General features: G+C 40.4%; 2 protein-coding genes across 15 annotated transcripts in view; one reads left to right on the top strand and one right to left on the bottom strand.

The window, feature by feature from the left end:
- LOC111142091 (apoptotic peptidase activating factor 1) overlaps positions 1–13,671 on the top strand; it is a 92,910-nt gene extending 79,239 nt beyond the window's left edge. The window contains exon 27 of one of the 2 annotated variants that reach the window (XM_022495043.1): positions 13,522–13,671. In XM_022495043.1, the coding sequence (XP_022350751.1) occupies positions 13,522–13,542 (21 nt within the window). In that variant the 3' untranslated portion in view covers positions 13,543–13,671. Of the gene's footprint in view, positions 1–3,939; positions 6,173–13,521 lie in introns of those variants that run through there. The other variant, XM_022495042.1, reaches the window with a different exon arrangement.
- A 3,491-nt stretch (positions 13,672–17,162) lies between these two features.
- LOC111141988 (ankyrin repeat and sterile alpha motif domain containing 1B) overlaps positions 17,163–18,677 on the bottom strand; it is a 1,155,119-nt gene continuing 1,153,604 nt past the window's right edge. For 8 of the 13 annotated variants that reach the window (XM_022494890.1, XM_022494892.1, XM_022494894.1 and 5 more), the window contains one exon: positions 17,163–18,318. In XM_022494890.1, coding sequence (XP_022350598.1) covers positions 18,208–18,318 — 111 coding nt within the window. In that variant the 3' untranslated portion in view covers positions 17,163–18,207. The remainder of the gene's footprint in view (positions 18,319–18,677) is intronic. The other 5 variants (XM_022494891.1, XM_022494893.1, XM_022494896.1 and 2 more) reach the window with 1 other exon arrangement.

Raw genomic sequence — 18,677 nt, 5'->3', positions numbered from 1 at the left:
AAACTGATGTTCATGGAGGTTGTGTTCCTAAAGTTATGCAATAAGGTGGTTTGTGTAAACTTATTATTAGAGAATACAGAGGCCAAGGACTGAATGTGTTGTCGTGCCTCAGGGTCATTTTTTGGTGATTGCATCTATTTATTCATCAGAATGTGTTAAGGGTGCCCGGGTGGCTCAGATGGTTGGGTGTCTGCCTTCGGCTCAGGTCATGATCCTGGGGTCCTGGGATCGAGTCCCACATCGGGCTCCCTGCTCAGCAGGGAGCCTGCTTCTCCCCCTGCCTCTTTCTCTCTGTCTCTCATGAATAAATAAAATTTAAAAAAAATATGTTAAGTGCCCACTCTGTGCTAAGATACTGCTATATGGCACAGTGTTTAAGACTTGGTTTTTGCCTTCCATTATCTTATAGTCTGGGGGAAACAGACAGTAAATTGTCTCTAAAGTGTAGGAGGGTTCTGGGACATGTCTGCTTAAAGATAATGGAGTTAGCAGAGGTTTCTTAGGGGAATGCTTGGAGTGAGTGTTTTGAATGGTGGTTCACTTGTGAAAGGGATTGAAGATACTACATATTGTACTGGCCACTTAAAATAGATTCCAATAAATTAGATCTTACAGTACTTTTATTTCTCACTGAAAACATCCAAGTGTAGGAAATGATTCTGATTAATTATCTGACACAGTATAGATATTCAAAAAATTTGAAGTTTTTGGTTATATGAGACCCACATAATTGTAGTTTTACTCAGCATAAAAATCTAGCTTATAAGAAGGAGGACAATTTTTAGCTACATGAGGGGATGTTTGTTAGAACTCTTTTCAAAGAGTTTGCATTGAGAATACAATGCTCTTTATAAAATGTTGCACTGAACTATACCTTTTGGGGCACACCTTTAGTTATGGGGAGGGGGATCGTGAAACTATCACCATTTGTTTTCCTTCAGTGTAAAGACAAACTGACTCTTAGACTGCTCTGAGCATGATGCAGGGGGTCTTGAGCTCCATTAATTAACTGCTGAAAAACTTAGTCACTCAGCTTTGACATTGAGCTTCTAGAGACCATGTCATGTGATGCCCTGGGCTCCATAGAAGGCTGTCACGTAATTATGAATCTGGCTTACAAGATGTGATAGTAATTAGTGACTGGATTTCCAGAGTTCTTGGAGAACCTTGAAATCAGCAGCAGAATAGGTGTCTGTAGTGTAGGGTTTTGTGTCTTAAGAGCGTAAGAACCTATAGACTATATATTCAGTCTATTTTTGAGTGACAGCCTTTCTTCCCTCTGGTTTGATTACTAGCCTGGTTAAACTGATTATGATCTAGCCCAGCGTGCATCCACCCAGCATGTTAATGAGACTATCAAAAGCACAGAGCAAATTAAAAGTAAAAAGGAACAGCTGCTGTAGTGTCCAAAGAAATGGGCCTTTTGAGTCTGTTTACTAAGGAATCCAAGCTATATAAATTGAATGTCAGTAAGATAAAATAGATATCCAGTAGCTAAAAAGCTCTTAACTTTCAAAGTTATTTCTATCTATAAAGTAAAAAGGTAATGTAATTTAGCTGTTTACTTGTGTTATACCATGGAGTACATACTGTTAGAATGACAATTCCATGTTAAACCATACTTATGAGAAGAAAGTCTGATTTGAAATATGGAATACATGGTGATAAATGCAGGTGTGCCATTCCTTAGAGGCAATAGAATGTAATGGTCAGGAGAGTGAGTCTTGGGCAGATTGCCTAAGGTCAGAGCTTGGCTCTGCCCCTCATTAGCTTTGTGATTTACCGAGATTGTTTAATCTCTCTATGCCTTGATTTTCTCATCTGTAAAATGAGTATAATATCTATTTCAGATTTTGGGAGGGTTAAAGAAGTTAATACATGTTAATATACGTAGTGTTAAAGGAGTTAATACATACATACATACATAGTGTCGCATAGTGTACCCTAAATAAATGTTAGCTATTTTAATTCACTTTATTTCTTAAGCAGTTTTAGGTTCACAGCAAAATTGAGCAGAAAGTATAGAGTTCCTATATATCTCCTGACCCACACATGCTGCCCCACTATCACCAGAGTATCAATAGAGTGGTACATTCGTTACAATTGATGAACTTCAATTGGCACATCACTAGCACCTTAAGTTCATAGTTTTCATTAGGGTTCACTGTTGGTGTTCCTTCTGTGAATTTTTCTTCTTAAGATTTATTTATTTGAAAGACAGAGCATGCATGCATGTGTGGGGTAGGAGAGACGGGAGAGGGAGAGAGAGAATCTCAAGCAGACTCCTTGCTGAGTGTGGAGCCCAACATGGGGCTCAGTCCAGCAACCCTGAGACCATGACCTGAGCTGAAGTCAAGAGTTGGATGTTTGGGGCTCCTGGGTGGCTCAGTCGTTAAGCGTCTGCCTTTGGCTCAGGTCATGATCTCAGGATCCAGCCCGTATCAGGCTCCCTGCTCAGGGAGAGGCCTGCTTCTCACTCTCCCACTCCCCCTCCTTGTGTTCCCTTTTTTGCTGTCTCTCTCTGTCAAATAAATACATAAAATCTTAAAAAAAAAAGTTGGACGCTCAATGGACTGAGCCACTCAGGCACCTCCATTCTGTGAATTTTGACAAATGTATAATGACATGTGTCTACCATTGTAGTATTATACGGAATAGTTTTGTTGCCCTAAAAATTCCCTGTATTAGTTGTTTTTAATGTCATTGTTTTTTAGTCCATATTCAAGTTAGTGGCCGATGTAGTGTTTCTGAGTGGTTTGTTTGAATAGAGGGAGAGGTGGTGGGAGCACTAGATTAGGTACCAGAAACTGTTCCAGCTCGGCCACCTGCTAGCAGCATCATCTTGGGTGATGAGGCCTTTTTTCTCTCAGAACCGTGGTTTCCTTATTCGTAAAATGAGGCAGTTGGACTAGGTGATCTCTAAGGGCCTTACTATCTCTATGATTTGCTTCTAGTGACTAAAAACTAATGAGTCTTAAGTAGGTGGAATGTGTCCTCTGCAGTCTTGTTACATTACTATTTTATAAAGCAAAATTGTCAGTTCTGAAAAATTTCGAGTTAGTACAAGTTGCGTCAGTGAGGTTTACTGAAGTCCATGGGGTAGACTTTCATCAGTTACTATTACTAAGTGAACAGAAATAGCTGGCCCAGTCAGCTGCTAGAATGCTAGGCACTGCCCCAGATACAAAAATGAGTGACACCATTATTTGTTAATAATACTTTGAATCTCAATGTCCCTTTTCAAAAGATGTTCATGTACATTGTCTCTTTTGCCCTTATTTCAGCTGTGAGATTCATGAGTAAGCTTTATGATCTCCATCTGGTAAATGACTATGAACACTGTAATCTTAGGGAATTCAGTTATCAGGAGGAGAAAGGGAGGATTTGGCCAGAGCACCTGCTACATTTGAGATGTTCAATATTTATTTAGCAAATAAACGTATAGGCTATTTTAGAGAAACTTGGTCATCGGCTCTCAAATCATTCCTGGTGAAAAAGAAGATTCAGTAGAGAGAACATTCTGTCTGGTAGTGTCTATCAATACCAGTCTGTTTGCAAAGGGACATTTTTAAAGAAAAGAGGGGCATTCTTCTGTTCATTCCAATGAGAAAGACATGCAGGCAGCAGAGTTCAGTGCAGTCATAGCCATGGTGGACTTGGTACAGCCTTGTGTCTGTACCTTTCGATAGGCTGCACATTTTCCCAGCATGCCTTGCAGTGGGGCTATGTTTGGTAGCTTTGAGGCAGTCACCAGGATTAATCAGGAGAGGCTGACCAAGTTGATTATACTATATTCAGCTTTTAAACTTTAGACTTTTTTCCCTGCTTTTGCTCAAGTTTGAGAGTGGGGAGGTGATAGGGTGAAGGAGTTGGCTGGCACTACAGTTATCGCACAAAGTAATTACCAATCTAATGAGAATTTTATTTTTCTCTGAACAGTGGTGGAATGTTGTCACTGGGGAATCCTCACAGACCTTCTACACAAATGGAACCTATCTTAAGAAAATACACGTGTCCCCTGACTTCAAAACATATGTGACTGTTGATAATCTTGGTATTTTATATATTTTACAGATGTTAGAGTAAAGTAGTTAAGAATTAATGTAAGTTGAATCTTTTTAATTTTGAACTGGAAAAAATTCTAGTGAAACTCTATATTTCGACTTTTTATAAAGCTGTGAATTGTTTTTGCAGTTACTGCATTCATTACAAAAGTGTTTGTGGTTGGATGAATAATATTAATGTAGCTTTTTCCCAAATGAATACACCTTTAATCTTGTTTTTCATAATCATCATCATTATTGTGAAGTTTGTCCTTAAGATGCAAATGAAAATATAAATACGTACCTTGTTATACTGTTGGTAAAATTCTCTCTTGATGCATTCAAATTGGTTGACATAATTAATGAGAATAATTTGGAAGAAATATGTATTTTAATGCTGTTATTAAGCAGGCTGTGCCTCAGGGTAGCAGACCTGCCTTCTGAACCACATATACCCCAAGGGGGATAGTTCTCCCAATTACAGTCTTGGCACTTATTTGCACCCCTTAAATTTGCTTTTAAAATATTATGTCTGCTTGCACAGTTTCCAGCATTTCTTTTAATTCACTCGGTAAGTGAGTGTTGGATTTCAAAAGTTCTTTGAAGTAAAAGATCTTGTGAAGCAAAAGTTACACCTGTTGAAGAGAGATTTTATTGGTCTACCTTTTCCTCATTAGCTGATGGCAGATCTGTGCCGCAGCTGGACTCCAGTTGTCAGTCTCTGAGTTGGGTGCTGTCCTGCTTGCTCTGGTTTTCTATGTACCAGACTTGTTACTTGACTGAACTTGACCTTTCATAATCCTCACTTTCTTCTTTTTTTTTTTAAGCAATTGTTCCATAGTTGAATTTTTATAAATTAGAATAAGTGGAGAGGAGCCAGTTTTAACAGAAGATAAGTTTTAACAGAATTTTTCTAAGAAATATAGTAAAAAACCATTTTCTTCTAACTCTATTTACTCAGATGAATGGCACGGTCAGTGCTGTTCTAAGTGAATTTCAAGAGAATTCTCGGTGGTTTTCTATGCAGTAACAAAAGAGTCATTGTGACTCTGGAAGATGTCACTTTTAACCTACCTTCTCCTTTTCCCTACCTTCTCTCCTTTCCTTCCCACCCTCCCTTCCTTCCTTCAAGGTTAATCAGGAAAGAGCTCTTGAAGGGAACAAGTATATCAACTAGCTTTTTTTTTTTAACCTCCTGATTAGGAACTTTAATTGCAGTTTAAGTCTCCATTTCCCCTGACAATACATTGTTAAGGGAAATGGCAATAAATTAATAATAGATGTGGTTCATATAAGAAAATAACCAAAATTCAAAAATTTTGCTGCTGCAATAGAAACTAAATCAAAGAAGTATTAGTGTTAATAGTAAGTAGTGAGCCAGTTTCTGTTTTGGTGTGTATTAGACGTGGTGTAGGTAGGAGGGCCTAGACCACTCCAGATGTATTTTAGATTAAATATTACTATTTAGCATTTAAGGGAGCCATAGATAGAATTATTAAGGAGATTTTGCTTTTTTTTTTTAACGATGGGTTGAGGAACTAGTTTATAGGCTTACTGTGATTTAAGCAAATGTGATGTGAAAATCTTAATTTTATGAAAGAATTTCTGTAAATGTATGTTTGTGCTTAGAGTATCCAAATCATAATTTGATTTGCATACAGTGTTTAGGAACTCATTTTAACTCGGAGTATAAAGTATTAACTTTTAGAATTAAAAGCCACCTGACTTTCATCAGTTGCTATTAAGTAACTTTTCATCAGTTACTATTAAAGTATAGAACAAACATCGGCTTTTAAAAAACCTGATTGGCCCTTGTCTTTAAAATAAAAAGAAAAATGGGAAGAAAAGGTAACATGACAAAAAGGCAAGGTAAAAAGCAAGGTAACGTGAAGGAAAAAGGGAAGCCTAGCGTCATGGAGCTGCAGTTTTCCAGGCAGCTCAAGTGGTCAGTCAAGGGGAGGGTTTTGTTTTGTATTTACAGATGAGCATTTTTCAAGCATTTTCCCTTGCTTTATTTTTTGTAATGGAAATTACATTGCATTTTGTATATGTAAAGGTTTTTTTTTTACATTGTATGTGTCTTGTATGTTTTGAAAACTGTTTTGTATTTATGATGCAGGTCATGATTTTTTTTTTTTTTTGCTTTGGTATACATTTTAATACATGAAGTAAAAAAATTTTACAAAAAATAAAATTCCTAAAATATTTTTGAAAAACATTCTCGGATTGTTTCAGACTCCTTGCTTGTCCTTTGTTGATTAGAAAACAAATGTGAAAGGCCTTCAAACTGAAGCTGTCATCCTTTCTGTTAATGCTTTATCAACTATGTCTAATTTTATCAAAATTTTATCTCCTCAGTTTATCTCTGGTTGCTACCTGATGTGACTGGCATGGTGAAGAGCTTATAAAGAAGAGAATTCATTTATTTCTTCTTTCATTCAGTAAATATTTATTGAGATCTACCATGTGCCTGGCATTTTTTGTAGGAATTGGGGATATAAAAGTGAGCAAACAATCTTTTTCCGACTGTGGTATGGGCCAAGGAGAGGCAGAAAAAAATTAAATAGGATCTATAGCATATTAGTTGGTATGTTTGAGTGGGGAGGGGAGAAGCTTTACAGTTTTAGATGGAGGTGCTCACGGAGAAGGTGGCACTTGAGTCCACACCTGAAAGGTGAGGGAGTGAGTCATCCAGGTATCTGGAGAGATTCCCAAGCCGAGAGTGCAGTGAGCGCAGACAGGTCAGTGGATGGGCTGCTCTGTTACAGAGCTGGCAAGGAAGCTGGTTTGTGGCTGGAGAGTAACAAGAGGTGCATCACTGTGGAGGGCCTCCTCGGTAACTGTAAGGACTTTTCCTCTGCGGTGGGAGCTGCTGGATTAGTTTGGGCAGTGGAGTGATCTGACTTAAGCTTTAGTTGGTTCCTTTGGCAGTGGGAAATTGAGATTCATTTGAAAGGGGGGACAGGCATGGGGTACCAATGAGAAACGTTTGCAATAATTTGGGCAAAATGAAGGCAGTGGGGCTAGGATGGCAATAGTAGGGGGTGTGACAGTTGGATTCTGTATACATTTTAATGATAAGAGTTAATAGGATTTACCAGTGGATTGGTTAAAGGTTGTGAGGGAGACAAGTTAAGAATGATACCAAGTCTTCTGCCCATTTTTTGACGTGATTATCTGTTTTGTGTGTGTTGAGTTTGAGGAGTTCTTTATAGATCTTGGATACTAGTCCTTTGTCTATAGCGTCATTTGTGAATATCTTCTCCCATCCCGTGGGTTGCCTCTTTCTTTTGTTGACTGTTTCCTTTGTTGTGCAGAAGCTTTTGATCTTGAAGCATAAGGAATAACACAGAAGACACTGGGAATTGGAGAGGAGAAGTGAGTTGGGGGAAATCGGAGGGGGAGATGAACGATGAGAGACTGTGGACTCTGAGAAACAAACTGAGGGTTTTGGAGGGGTGGTCAGTGGGGGGTTGGGTGAGCCTGGTGGTGGGTATTAAGGAGAGCACGTATTGCATGGAGGACTGGGTGTGGTGCATAAACAATGAACCCTGGGGGAAAAAAAAAAGAACGACACCAAGGTTTTGGCTCTTTGGCTTGAACTATTGGAAGGAGATTAGAGTTGCCATTAACTGAGATGAGGCAGGGTTTTGGACATAGTAGGTTTGAGATGGCCATTAGATATCAAGCAGGGATGTTGAGTAGGTGGTTGGATAAAAAGGTCTGGAGTTCATGGGAAAAATCTGTGATGGCAATATAAATCTGAGAATCATTAGTGAATCAAATGTATTTAAAACAATAGGATCAAATGAGATCAGCAGTGAAACAAGTATTGATAGACAAGATTGGAGTCGTAAGCCAGAGTCCAGGGCAGTGTGAAGTTGGTGAGACGAGGGAGCAGCACAGGAGACTCAGAAGGACCACAAAGAATAAGAATTGCAGCGTGGTGTGGTAAGTTATAGTGAATGCAGTGGGTGTGGGTCTCTTTTTTTTTTTTTTTTTTAAGATTTATTTATTTATTTATTTGACAGACAGAGATCACAAGTAGGCAGAAAGGCAGGCAGAGAGAGAGGAGGAAGCAGGCTCCCTGCCGAGCAGAGAGCCCGATGCGGGGCTCGATCCCAGGACCTTGGGATCATGACTCGAGCTGAAGGCAGAGGCTCAACCCACTGAGCCACCCAGGCGCCCCGGGGTGTGGGTCTCTTAACTCAATGTGATTTTGGGCAAAATTTCTTTATTGGTTTGTTTGTTCAGCCACCTGCTTGTCTTTCCCATATGGCTTGCATATCTACTGTGTGCCAAGCACTATTTTAGGTAGCAGCTGGAGCAATACATAAATACATTTTAATTGTTAGGAGAGATTGGGAATAACAGATAATAAGAAAACAAGAAAATATCAGCAGTTGTTGTATCTGTAAAATCGGTATCCGTTCTTCCTTTTCATGGTTGTTGTAAAGATTTAATAAGATAATGCTCATGAAGTACTTACCTCAGCGCTTGGACCAAGAAAGTGCTCAGTGAACATTCCTTAGTGTAATTCAGGTGTGTCATCTTTGGCCTGACAGCAGTTTGCTGGCTGCTGTCTCTGCCCCCAGTCATATCCCTCTGCTTAATCTTTCCAAAGTGCCATCTTAATCTTGTCACTTCTCTTTAAAACCCTGGACCTGTTGTGTGTTCTCTTGCCTCTGTGTCTTTGTATACACTGTTCTCTCTTCTGTACTCGCCATCTCATGGCTAATTTTTCCCCGATTCCTTCTTATCCTTCATATATTCTTTGAGATAACCCTTCTGCTGAAGGTCTGCCCAGTCCTTTCGTAGTGCCCTCTTCTCTGCCATGACTTTTAGCACTCTGTATTATTTACTTATTGGAGTCCCTCATTAGATTGGAAGCTCCATGAAGCCAGGTCTATGTCTTTTACACCACAGTCTAACATAAGCCTGGCTTCAGTTGGGAGTCTCAATAAATATTTGTTGAATGACTGAAATTCCTGTATATATGCTTGAGTGCCCGTAGCACATTCTGTGTTCTCCCTCTGCACTAGGATATCAAGAGGCTAATTAAGAAGTAGCAGGTCATCAGCATTATCTTTATCTTTCTGCTTTAGTTTGGCATTTTATTGTGAAGCATCATTAGAGGAAAGTAAAACTTCACTTGAATAAAAAAGATTGCTTCTAGATTATATGAAATGAATAAACATGCTCCTGAAGTGTTTAAGTTGGCAAGTATGGCAATCTATTGTTCAACATTATGTTACTATAATTTACTTACCAACCTTTAGAGAAGGAGGAAATGATTTTCAAATAATTCTTGGTCTCTGAAGATTGTCCTTCAGAGGATTTCCTTGCTCATAACCCCTCCCCTTAAAACTGTGGAGATACTATACAGTTATTAAATGCCTGAATTAGAATATCAGCTGCTATCAGGCTATGAGTTTAACCATAGAATTATAGTGTAGTTGTGTATATTCACAACTACAGGGAAGGAGTAGAAAAATGTGCATCAAACGTGGGACTCACCAGAGACCAAGTCTTTGAAATCATTTGGCATCAACAGCGTATTACTTCTAAGGTGATGTAAGAAGACCATAACTTGGGGCAATTTTCATTTAAATTATGATTCAGGAAAATGAGCTGCTGGTGTTCATTGTAAATTCATTTATGAGGTTAGGTCTTCAGAACGGGGAATATTGCTTATCACAGAGAAGCGAAAAGAAAAATCTGCTGCTGTGATTTCCCATCACCCAGGGGCTGGAGTAAGTAACTACAGAGAGCATGCCAGGCCCAAGTTTGGGTGGCGTGGTTCTGAGCAACTGATCAAACTGGAAAACACCCAGTAGCTGAATGAATGTGCTAAGCTCCGGCTTAGCACAAGGTGGCTCTTGTGGGGAGCGGGAGCACACATTTCACCATCCATTCAAATCTACATTGCCTCCCCAGCCCTTATTCTGTCTTCATAGTACTTGAGTGGATTTGCAGACTCTGCAGTCCTAGCCTAGAGAGGAAGAACTACACCCCAAGCAGTTAATCTGTGACAAAGCCAAGGCCACAGTCCAAATCTGATTTTCTTTATAGAGAGACCCAGACCCACTGGGCTATAAGTTGAATGTCAGTTTCAATTGGAAGTGGAATCCTCCTGGGTTTATGGCAGATGAACACTAGTCTAGGGGTCACGGCTTGGGTTTCAGCCCCTGGGGAAGATTTTGGAGATCTGTGTTTTTCATCTCTGATTCATTTTTAATTAGCAGTGATTCTAAACCCTTCATCTTGTGTTTATTTGCCCCACTCTGTCAAATAACTTTCTGATACCTAACAAATCCTTTTTAGGAGGAAGGAAGGAAGAGCTATTATTTTTTTACTGTTCTTTTCTGTGCCAGATCCTATGCTGGGCACATTCCACACATTATGTAATTGAATCCTCACAACAGAGGTGCAAGGTATTATCTCTTGTCTAGATGTGGAAACAGGTGCAGAGAGGTTAAGTCGCCAGCACCCCACAGCGAAGTGGTGGAGCTGGGGTGTTTGGTCCATGCAGTTGGCCACCTCATTAAAGCCCCTGGGTGAGAGGATCCAGGAACATCATTTCAGTTCTGCACTTTAATTCATGATTCATTGCACTCATTCACATCATATGTCATGACTGATTCTAAGTCCTGAGCTGTCAGAGGTAGTCCCTGCCCTTGAGGAGCTTCTACTTTTGGTATTCTGGTTAGCCCATCTCTGTGTCTGTAGGGATTGCTCCTTGAAAAAAAAGAACCAGGGTCCATTCTGGTAGGATCCAAATGGATGGCAGAGGTTGGGGGATGTTTTGGGTTTTCCAGCCCTTGGCTACCACCCAGCCTGGTCTCAATTCTCATATGATTCAGGCATTGAACATGGAAGGTAACAGCCTTATGGCCTGCTCCCTGGAGATGCTTATTTCTGCTTTGAAACTCTTAGGGGTTCATTTGAGATTAGTGGCAGCCCTTCTTCTGCCACCTGATTTCATTTCCTTTTCTCCTCTACCCTCCATTTGAAAAGGTGAGCCTCTCAGAGCCTCAGTTTAATTATTTGTCAAATAGGGACCACAATACTTGATTGCAGAGTTTTTTGTGATGGTTGAAAAGTATGTCAAGCATCTGATACAGACCTCAATAGCATTATCATCTTTTGTTTCAGTTATAAACTTCTATTCCTTTGTTGCCCATGTTTCCATGATTTATGAAGGGGGAACCTGTGACTTTGCTTTCTCCAGGCATCCTTTTCTACCTCATGGTAGGTCTTTCTTTTGAGCTGTCTGAAACTTTCTTCTCTTTGGGATGTGTTTGCACCCATGAGTAGTGGAGGATTGGAAATGAGAATGGAGAAAAGAGACCTTGGGCTTGCTGCTTGGGTTTGGTGCTTGGAAGTATGGTAGAACTCTGGCTTTGGCTGTCAGGTGTATCCAAGTTCACATCCTGGCTATAGTAACATCCTAGCTGTGTGACCTTCAGCAAATGTTTTAATTTTCTCAAGGACCTCTTCCCAAGGAGCCTCTGGTGTGCTGCCCAACTTCTCAGGGGATCAGGAGGGCCTCATCCATCCAGGGGTGAGCCTTCTTACACATGTTGCACCAAAATTATCTGAGAAATCTAAAAACCTCCCTAAACCCAGACCTCATTCCAGGCCAGTTAATTCAGAATCTCTGGAGATGGGACCCAGGCATCCATATTATTTTAAAGTTCCCCAGTTGATTCCAGAGTGCAGTGGAGATTGAGAACCAGTACCCTTTGCTCTGTTGCCCTTGATGACCAGGCCATTGCCAGTTCTTCTGTCCAGCTGCCAGCTTTGATGACTGCTTCTACAGTGTGCTCCCATACCTGCTCTGCCGTGACAACCTCAGGAGTGTTGCTGGTCAGCACAGATGTTTGATATGTCTATTAACACAGATGTGGGGATCTTTTGTGGTTGGATTTGATGGTTAATTTATAGAGCAACTCTTTTAGGGTTATTACCATCAGTTCCTCCTCTGGTCATGGCTTTTCTATCCAGGTGTCTCACCTGTGTGTACTTGGTTTCATTTTTTACCTAGTGCCATGATTATTCCCATCACGGCAGACACTGTTGGTGGCCATCCTAATGTCCAATCTCTTTTCCTCACTAACAACTCCTTTATTGTTGGGGGCTGCAGTGTGCTTGGCTAAAATCAATAGCTACATTTTCCAGCTGCCTATATAGGGGTGGCCAAAGAGTTGTGGGTTGAAGCTTCCAGGAAAGCTCCTAAAAGATTGTCTTACTCAGTTGGGGGGTAGGATACCTTAGGTCATTATTCTTTTTATTGTCTGGAATGTGGATGTGCTGGGTAGTGCTCCAGCAGCCACTTTGTGATCATGAGGTGACCTTACAGATGTTATATGCTAAGGATGACAGAATAGGAATGTAGAAGGAGCTTGTTGACCTCCCATTCCAGCCCTGTATGATTTCTGAAATTCATATTACATGAGAAAAAAAATTCAACCCTTTCCTGTTTGAGAGACTGTTATTTCTGATCTTTGCTACTAGTTCCTAAATTCAGTTCCTGATAATAAACCAACCTGGTGTATAAGAGTAGTCCAACAAATGTCAGTGACTCTGCATCTCTGCCTCCTCCACCTCCTCACTCTAGCCACAGACACACTGTTCCTCCTCTGATAAGTACTGGACATCTAGCTGGCTGTGAGGCTGTTGAAGCTTGGTAGAATCTCAGAAAGTCACAAAGAAGTGATGCATGGATCACGCCCAGCCCACAGATGAGTTTTATTTGGCCCACACTTATTTTTTAAAATGCTGAGTTTGTTGCCAGCATTTGGAAATCTGGTGATTTTGCATAAATACTGATTTCTTAGAAAATCTGTTGACCCAGGGTCTTTATTTCTGCCTGGCAACAATCAGCTGAAAGTAAGTAGGAGCTGCCCCCTGAAATGAGACAGTTGCTCTGTAGATCATCACATCCTCCCTCACTCATGACACCTGCTTGGCTCTGAAGCCATATGAGTTAGCAACTTTCCATCTCCCTACCCAGACACACACCCCGGAAATGGCCTGCTCGAATGGTATTCCTGAATTTCCTGTGCCTTTCTTCTCAGTCTCCCTTGACTCAACACTTAGCACATTGCGGTTTTTGTTTTTGTTTTTTTTTTCTTCTCTCAGAAAACTAAGCATGCACTTTCGATAAGTAGAGAGAAATCAGCTTTTCAAATGTCAGAAAACAGCTGATGTTGCTTCTCACTTGGAGGCGTGTTGGCTTCCCTTTTCACATATCTTATTGAGGCGAGGCAGTAAGAGGGAGAGCTGCAGGCTCCTCACGGAGCAGCTGTTGGGATGCTTCATTGAGGAGGCACTGAGACATCCAGAGGACAATTAAATTATTGAATATGGATTTCCTTGAACGGCTTTTATTACCATGTCATGAGTAAGAACAACCCTATCTCAGCTTGCTCATACTGTCCTCTGAGATGTAACTTAGATGTTTCCTAAATGGCAGGACTTGGAAGATGCGCATTAGCTCTGCTGTGCTTGTGAGGACTGTTGTGTGACATGCATGCTCTTCAGTTGTCTGAACCCCTGAGAAAACCTCAGCTGTTGCAGGGACCCTAATGGAGCTGTACAGCGCAGAGTCTCTGTTGCAGTCTGATGTAAGTTTTTATACCCTTGGTCATTAACTACTCTTGGAAAGTTAAATGCCTATGCAGCTTTTACAAACCCAGGTCTCTGGGGTTTTGGAGAGTAAAACAAAAACTATTTCAATGATAAATAATTTGTAGCTTCAGTTCCTTATGATACACAATGTGCAGTGTGTTGGGTCAGGAATGACCATCTTTGCATTAACAATTCTAAGTAGAATGAAGCCACGATGAACACAGAGGAAGTTGTCAGTGAGTAGATTGGCCTGGGATGAAGAGAGGAAACAGTTAAGTGGAACTGGTATTCCTAGGTCTGCACCAAATTCTTGGGGTTAATTCCCCTACAAAAATAAGACCTGGCTCATGGGTACTAACGGAATTTCACAGTATGCAGGATGGTGATTGGGCAACGAGCCTCAGGAAATTCTCTGCCTTCTTTGGAGCTGGTTTCTGTGGGACACAGGACTCTGTTGCTGGGGCAGCCAGATGCCTGGGTTCATTTGTACATTTTCATAGACAGCAGTAAATGGGAATGGGGTGGGCTAGGTGTAGGGGAAACAGGAATGGAGTAGGGAGCAGATTGATGCAGCCTTGGTGCAGGTAGACTCTGCTGGCCTATGTAGGCTGGTTCCCCAATTATATTTTAAGAAAATGTGTTTATTACTGTCGGATTGCTTGATTTTCATAGGAAACATACCCAGTGAATACCTTATATAAAAAAAGAACTGAAAAAATGTCCTAAAAAAAGGCTTTGTTCCATATAGACTTCTGAACATGGTCATTATATTCCGGTTCTGTGGGAGAATGAACTCTGGAGGCTAGCCCACTCATCACATTTTCCTTTCTGTGCAGAAGTAGCTTAAGAGCAATGTTACTTGGGGTCCAAGTGTGAATTTTTATTTTTGAGAATTTGGCCATGTGTTCATTGTCTAAGCCTGTTTACTGGCCCATCATATCCAAACATTATATACCCCAATAATATTCCTAACTATTCCAACAGAAAATCTGGTATGTCTTGAGAAAAACCACTGCCATGACTTATTAATGAGTTAACTAGGCATACTCTTCATAGGGTTCATTCACCCAAACTTATCATAGAATATAATGTAAGAAAAATGAGTAATTGAATTAAAGTTCTTTTTTGGAATAGTACTAGCATTCAAGGATCACGATTGCCCATGGATACTGCAGTTACTAATGTGTCAGACTCCCCCTTCAAGAAATCAGCTGCATATCCCTTCATTATATGTGCTGGCTCTCTTCTATTTGCCCCTTAGATCTCTCCTTCCTCTTCCCTGTGTTGTGTAGGCCATATCAATGGGCTCCTTGTGTTCTGGCTTCCAGTGGGTTCAGGTTATGCAGGGTGGAGAGTGAGATTAGGCTATTTTAATCCCTGGCTCCCTCTCTGAGGGCCACTACCACTGGCCATATCCCTCAGCCTGTCTGGTAGCCCCCTCCATACAGTCTTCTCCTTTCCCATTCTCCCTCAGGCCATTACCAGCCCAGGGACACTGTTCCACTCGTCTGTTTCCCTTCATGCTGCCAACACCTATGTAAGTATTCTATTTATTAAACTCTTAAAATATCCCAATTGGAATGTGCCATCTGCTTCATGCTGGGACCATAACTGATAACAAATAAGCATTTGATCCACAGAGAGAAGACTTCTGACCTCTTGGTGGTTACCAAAGATAAAAAGGGGCCACATTAGCCCAGTTGAAGCATTACCATCTAAAATCCCAGCCCAAACCTTTCTTCAGGAAACCTGCCCTTTCTGCCTCTGTGAATGTCATCCCCTCTCAGGTTGGTTTTAGTGCTTTCAAAGCTATGTGTCTGTGCATGTCTGGCTGGTAGCACCCCATATGTTTTGGTGTGTGTTTCAAAGAGTAACAGACTTAGATCCAGGAGTGCAGGGAGATCTGAAAGTCATAGGATATAGAATGTGAAATGTTGATCTTTCCGGTATCTCTAATATGGCCCTATATCATTTGATGTGCAGCTGGCACATGTGTTTTAGAAAAATGGAAGGATTGATGTTGTTATGTAATGTTTTAACCCCTACCAAAATTTATATGTTGAAGCCTAATCCTCCAGTGTGATGGTATTTGGAAGTGGGCCTTTGGGAGATAATTAGGTTACATGGGGTATTGATGGTGGAGCCCTCAGAAGGGGATTAGTGCCCTTACAAGAAGAGACAACAGAGAGCTTGCTGCTCCCCCACTCTGTGCACATGTGTACTTACACGCACACACACACACACGGGTCGTGAGACCGCACAGGAAGATGATAGATGCCTACAAACCAAGAGAAGGGCCCTCAGAGAGAAACTTCTCTGCCAGCATCTTGATCTTGGACTTTCCAGCCGCCAGAACTCTGAGAAATACATCTGTTGTTTAAGCCACACAGTCTGATATTTCATTTAGCAGCCCAACCTGAGACAAAAGCGTAGATGTTTTCCCAAACATGCTATCTGTATTGTCCCACACAAATGATCTATTTGGGTGGTCCTTGCCCTTTTAGAAATTTGTTTTGGCAATTTCTCCTTGTAGCCTACTGTAATATTTAAAGACATTGGGTATTTTCTGGCTGAAATTTAAGCTTTAAAGGCCAATGTATCTTACTCAGACTGGTTGAACTTAGAAATGAGTAAATTTTCTCAATTTTGCCAATTAAAAAAGCCCTTTAGCTATAGCTGTTGGAAGAGGCTGGGCCTTTGCTTTTTTTCCTAAATGGAAGTGGGAAGGTGCTCACAGAACGATGCCAAGCACCGGTGGCTGTACAATTTCCGTTTTATTTTGTGTGCTTTTTTTTAATAGGATATAAATAATGACAAAAATTACAAAATTTATAACTGGAAGCCCAAGCATATTTACACATATGTTTCTGTCTTAGCAAAGCTACTGTTTACTTTGCTTCTATACAATTACCTTTTGGTACCATATTTCAGTGTTATTTTACTCTCCATTTACTACATACATATCAACAGTGAATAGGCAAAATATATACAAGGAACTGTTCAGGTCAAGTAATTTAATATTGTATTAAAATTCTTCAACACTGAACTAAATCCATATACATTTGTCAGTTTGAAATAAAATTTAATTATCTTTCTTTAAAACTCACCAACTGATGAATAACTGATAATCTTCAGGTTTGAAATAATACTGGTTAATAAAAAAAAACATTAAGACAATCCCACAATTTATCAATATCGCTATAATGAACTGCAAAATGATTCACAATATGATCAGTTAGAACAATATACGTTAAAATGTTATTTTTTTCTATAATGATATTGGTACTGTTTATATAATTTGATTCTACATAAATATACATTATGGTATCATACAAATACTCCACAGAGACATTAAAAAAATTAAAATACCTTAAAGAAATGTAAGTAAATTTTATTTAATCAAATAGTAAGCAAACATTTATTTGTTTCAAGAAAAGAGTTTTATTACTTTGGAATCTCTCCTTTTTTTTTTTGTATTTTTTTTTCCTAGAAAAAAATTTTTGCAATAGAATTTTGTTAACACCTTTCTCAAACAAGGTTTCCATGACAGAAATCTTGACAGCAGGAGCCCTAGATTTTTTTTTTTTTAACGTTTTCTTTAAAACACTGTGAAGGTTAAAAAAAACAATCTTTGCAGCTTATGGCTGCATCAGCACTTTCGGTTGGATGCCAGTCTGTTTGCCCTAATCTCCTGCTCTGGGGAGTGTCATCAGCACTTTGCCACGCCCAAGCCAGTCCTCTTGGTGGTAGCAGTAAAAATTTAGTTATTTAGAAATGAAATCAGAAACATCCCTCACAACTAACCTAGTTTTCTTATCAGTGCATTAATGAAACATTCTTTTAATAAAAATATTTAATACAAGACACATTTTTCTGTGCATAATAAATTCCTCTGTTTTGAATCATTCTTAAATTTTGAATCAATCCATAGATGTAAATGTTTTCTTTATCTGACATGGTTGATTACATATAAAATCCACAAATATAGAAATTGGGAAACAGGATTTCCTGGCAATCATGGGGGTGGTTTTTGTCCTTATGCATGAAATGATGCTCAGTGATATGATTTTACAGGTGTTTTATGGGGGTAGTTCTGTTCTGATTCTACCTTTGAAACTGCTGACTGAAAAATCCAAGATTTTTATACTTTTAGGCAGTATTAGAGATCCCCTGTACCTTTTTTTTTTTTTTTTTTTTAAAGGTATTATCCCCAAATTCAGCAAAGCAGTGTTGGGGGCAGAGTCATTAGAAATACCTTGGGTGGTGGCAGGAAGGGGAGTCGGGAGAGTCAGCCAAAAATCTCAACTCATGCCTCTCAGGGGTTACGGCTGGAAAGTCTTGGTTGCACACTTTCTGTCACTGGTGCAGAAAGAACGTCCCCAGGAATGGCCAGTGGCCTTTCACCCATGACAAGGCCACACAGACAGAGCAGTCTTCCTCCTGGGCTGGGTGGAAACTGAGGCGCGAAGGGAAGCCTGCTCCGGGACTGCTCAGCGTGCAAGGCACCGCAAGGACAGAAGGATGGTGAGTATCAGAAAATTGTGGTTTCATACTTGGTATTAATTCCTCTCTTGGCTTCTTGTCCCGGCTCCACAATCCACGGCAGATTGGCCAGAGTCTTTTGCTCAGATGGGTCGATCTGCTTTAAAACAGAAAGGCTGATGCCTGTTATACGGTACCTGTACCAGGGTTCAAACATGCTTCCTAACACTTCTTGGAAACCAACACTAGGCCTGCAGTCCTGTCACAAACCAACAGGTATGTGAGAATCGTGTTTGTTCTTTTCATACATGTTTATTGCATAAGGACTGTATGCAAGGCATTCAAAGGGTGGGGGGTGAATGAGACCTGGCCCTTGCTCTTGAAGGCACACAGATGGGGAGCAAACACAGAAGTACTTCAATACTGAAAAAGGGGATGGAGGGAGGGAGGGTGCTCTGTGGTTAGGGAGCCAGGGGACTTCCTAGAGAAGGTGAAACCAGGTTATGTCACTCTCCAGCT

The sequence above is a fragment of the Enhydra lutris genome, unplaced genomic scaffold (genome assembly GCF_002288905.1).
Source record: "Enhydra lutris kenyoni isolate GAN:26980312 unplaced genomic scaffold, ASM228890v2 scaffoldscaffold7, whole genome shotgun sequence".
Lineage (NCBI taxonomy): Eukaryota > Metazoa > Chordata > Mammalia > Carnivora > Mustelidae > Enhydra > Enhydra lutris.
The sequence above is the reverse complement of the archived record's forward strand: the minus strand, read 5'-3'. Positions and strand labels throughout refer to the sequence as shown.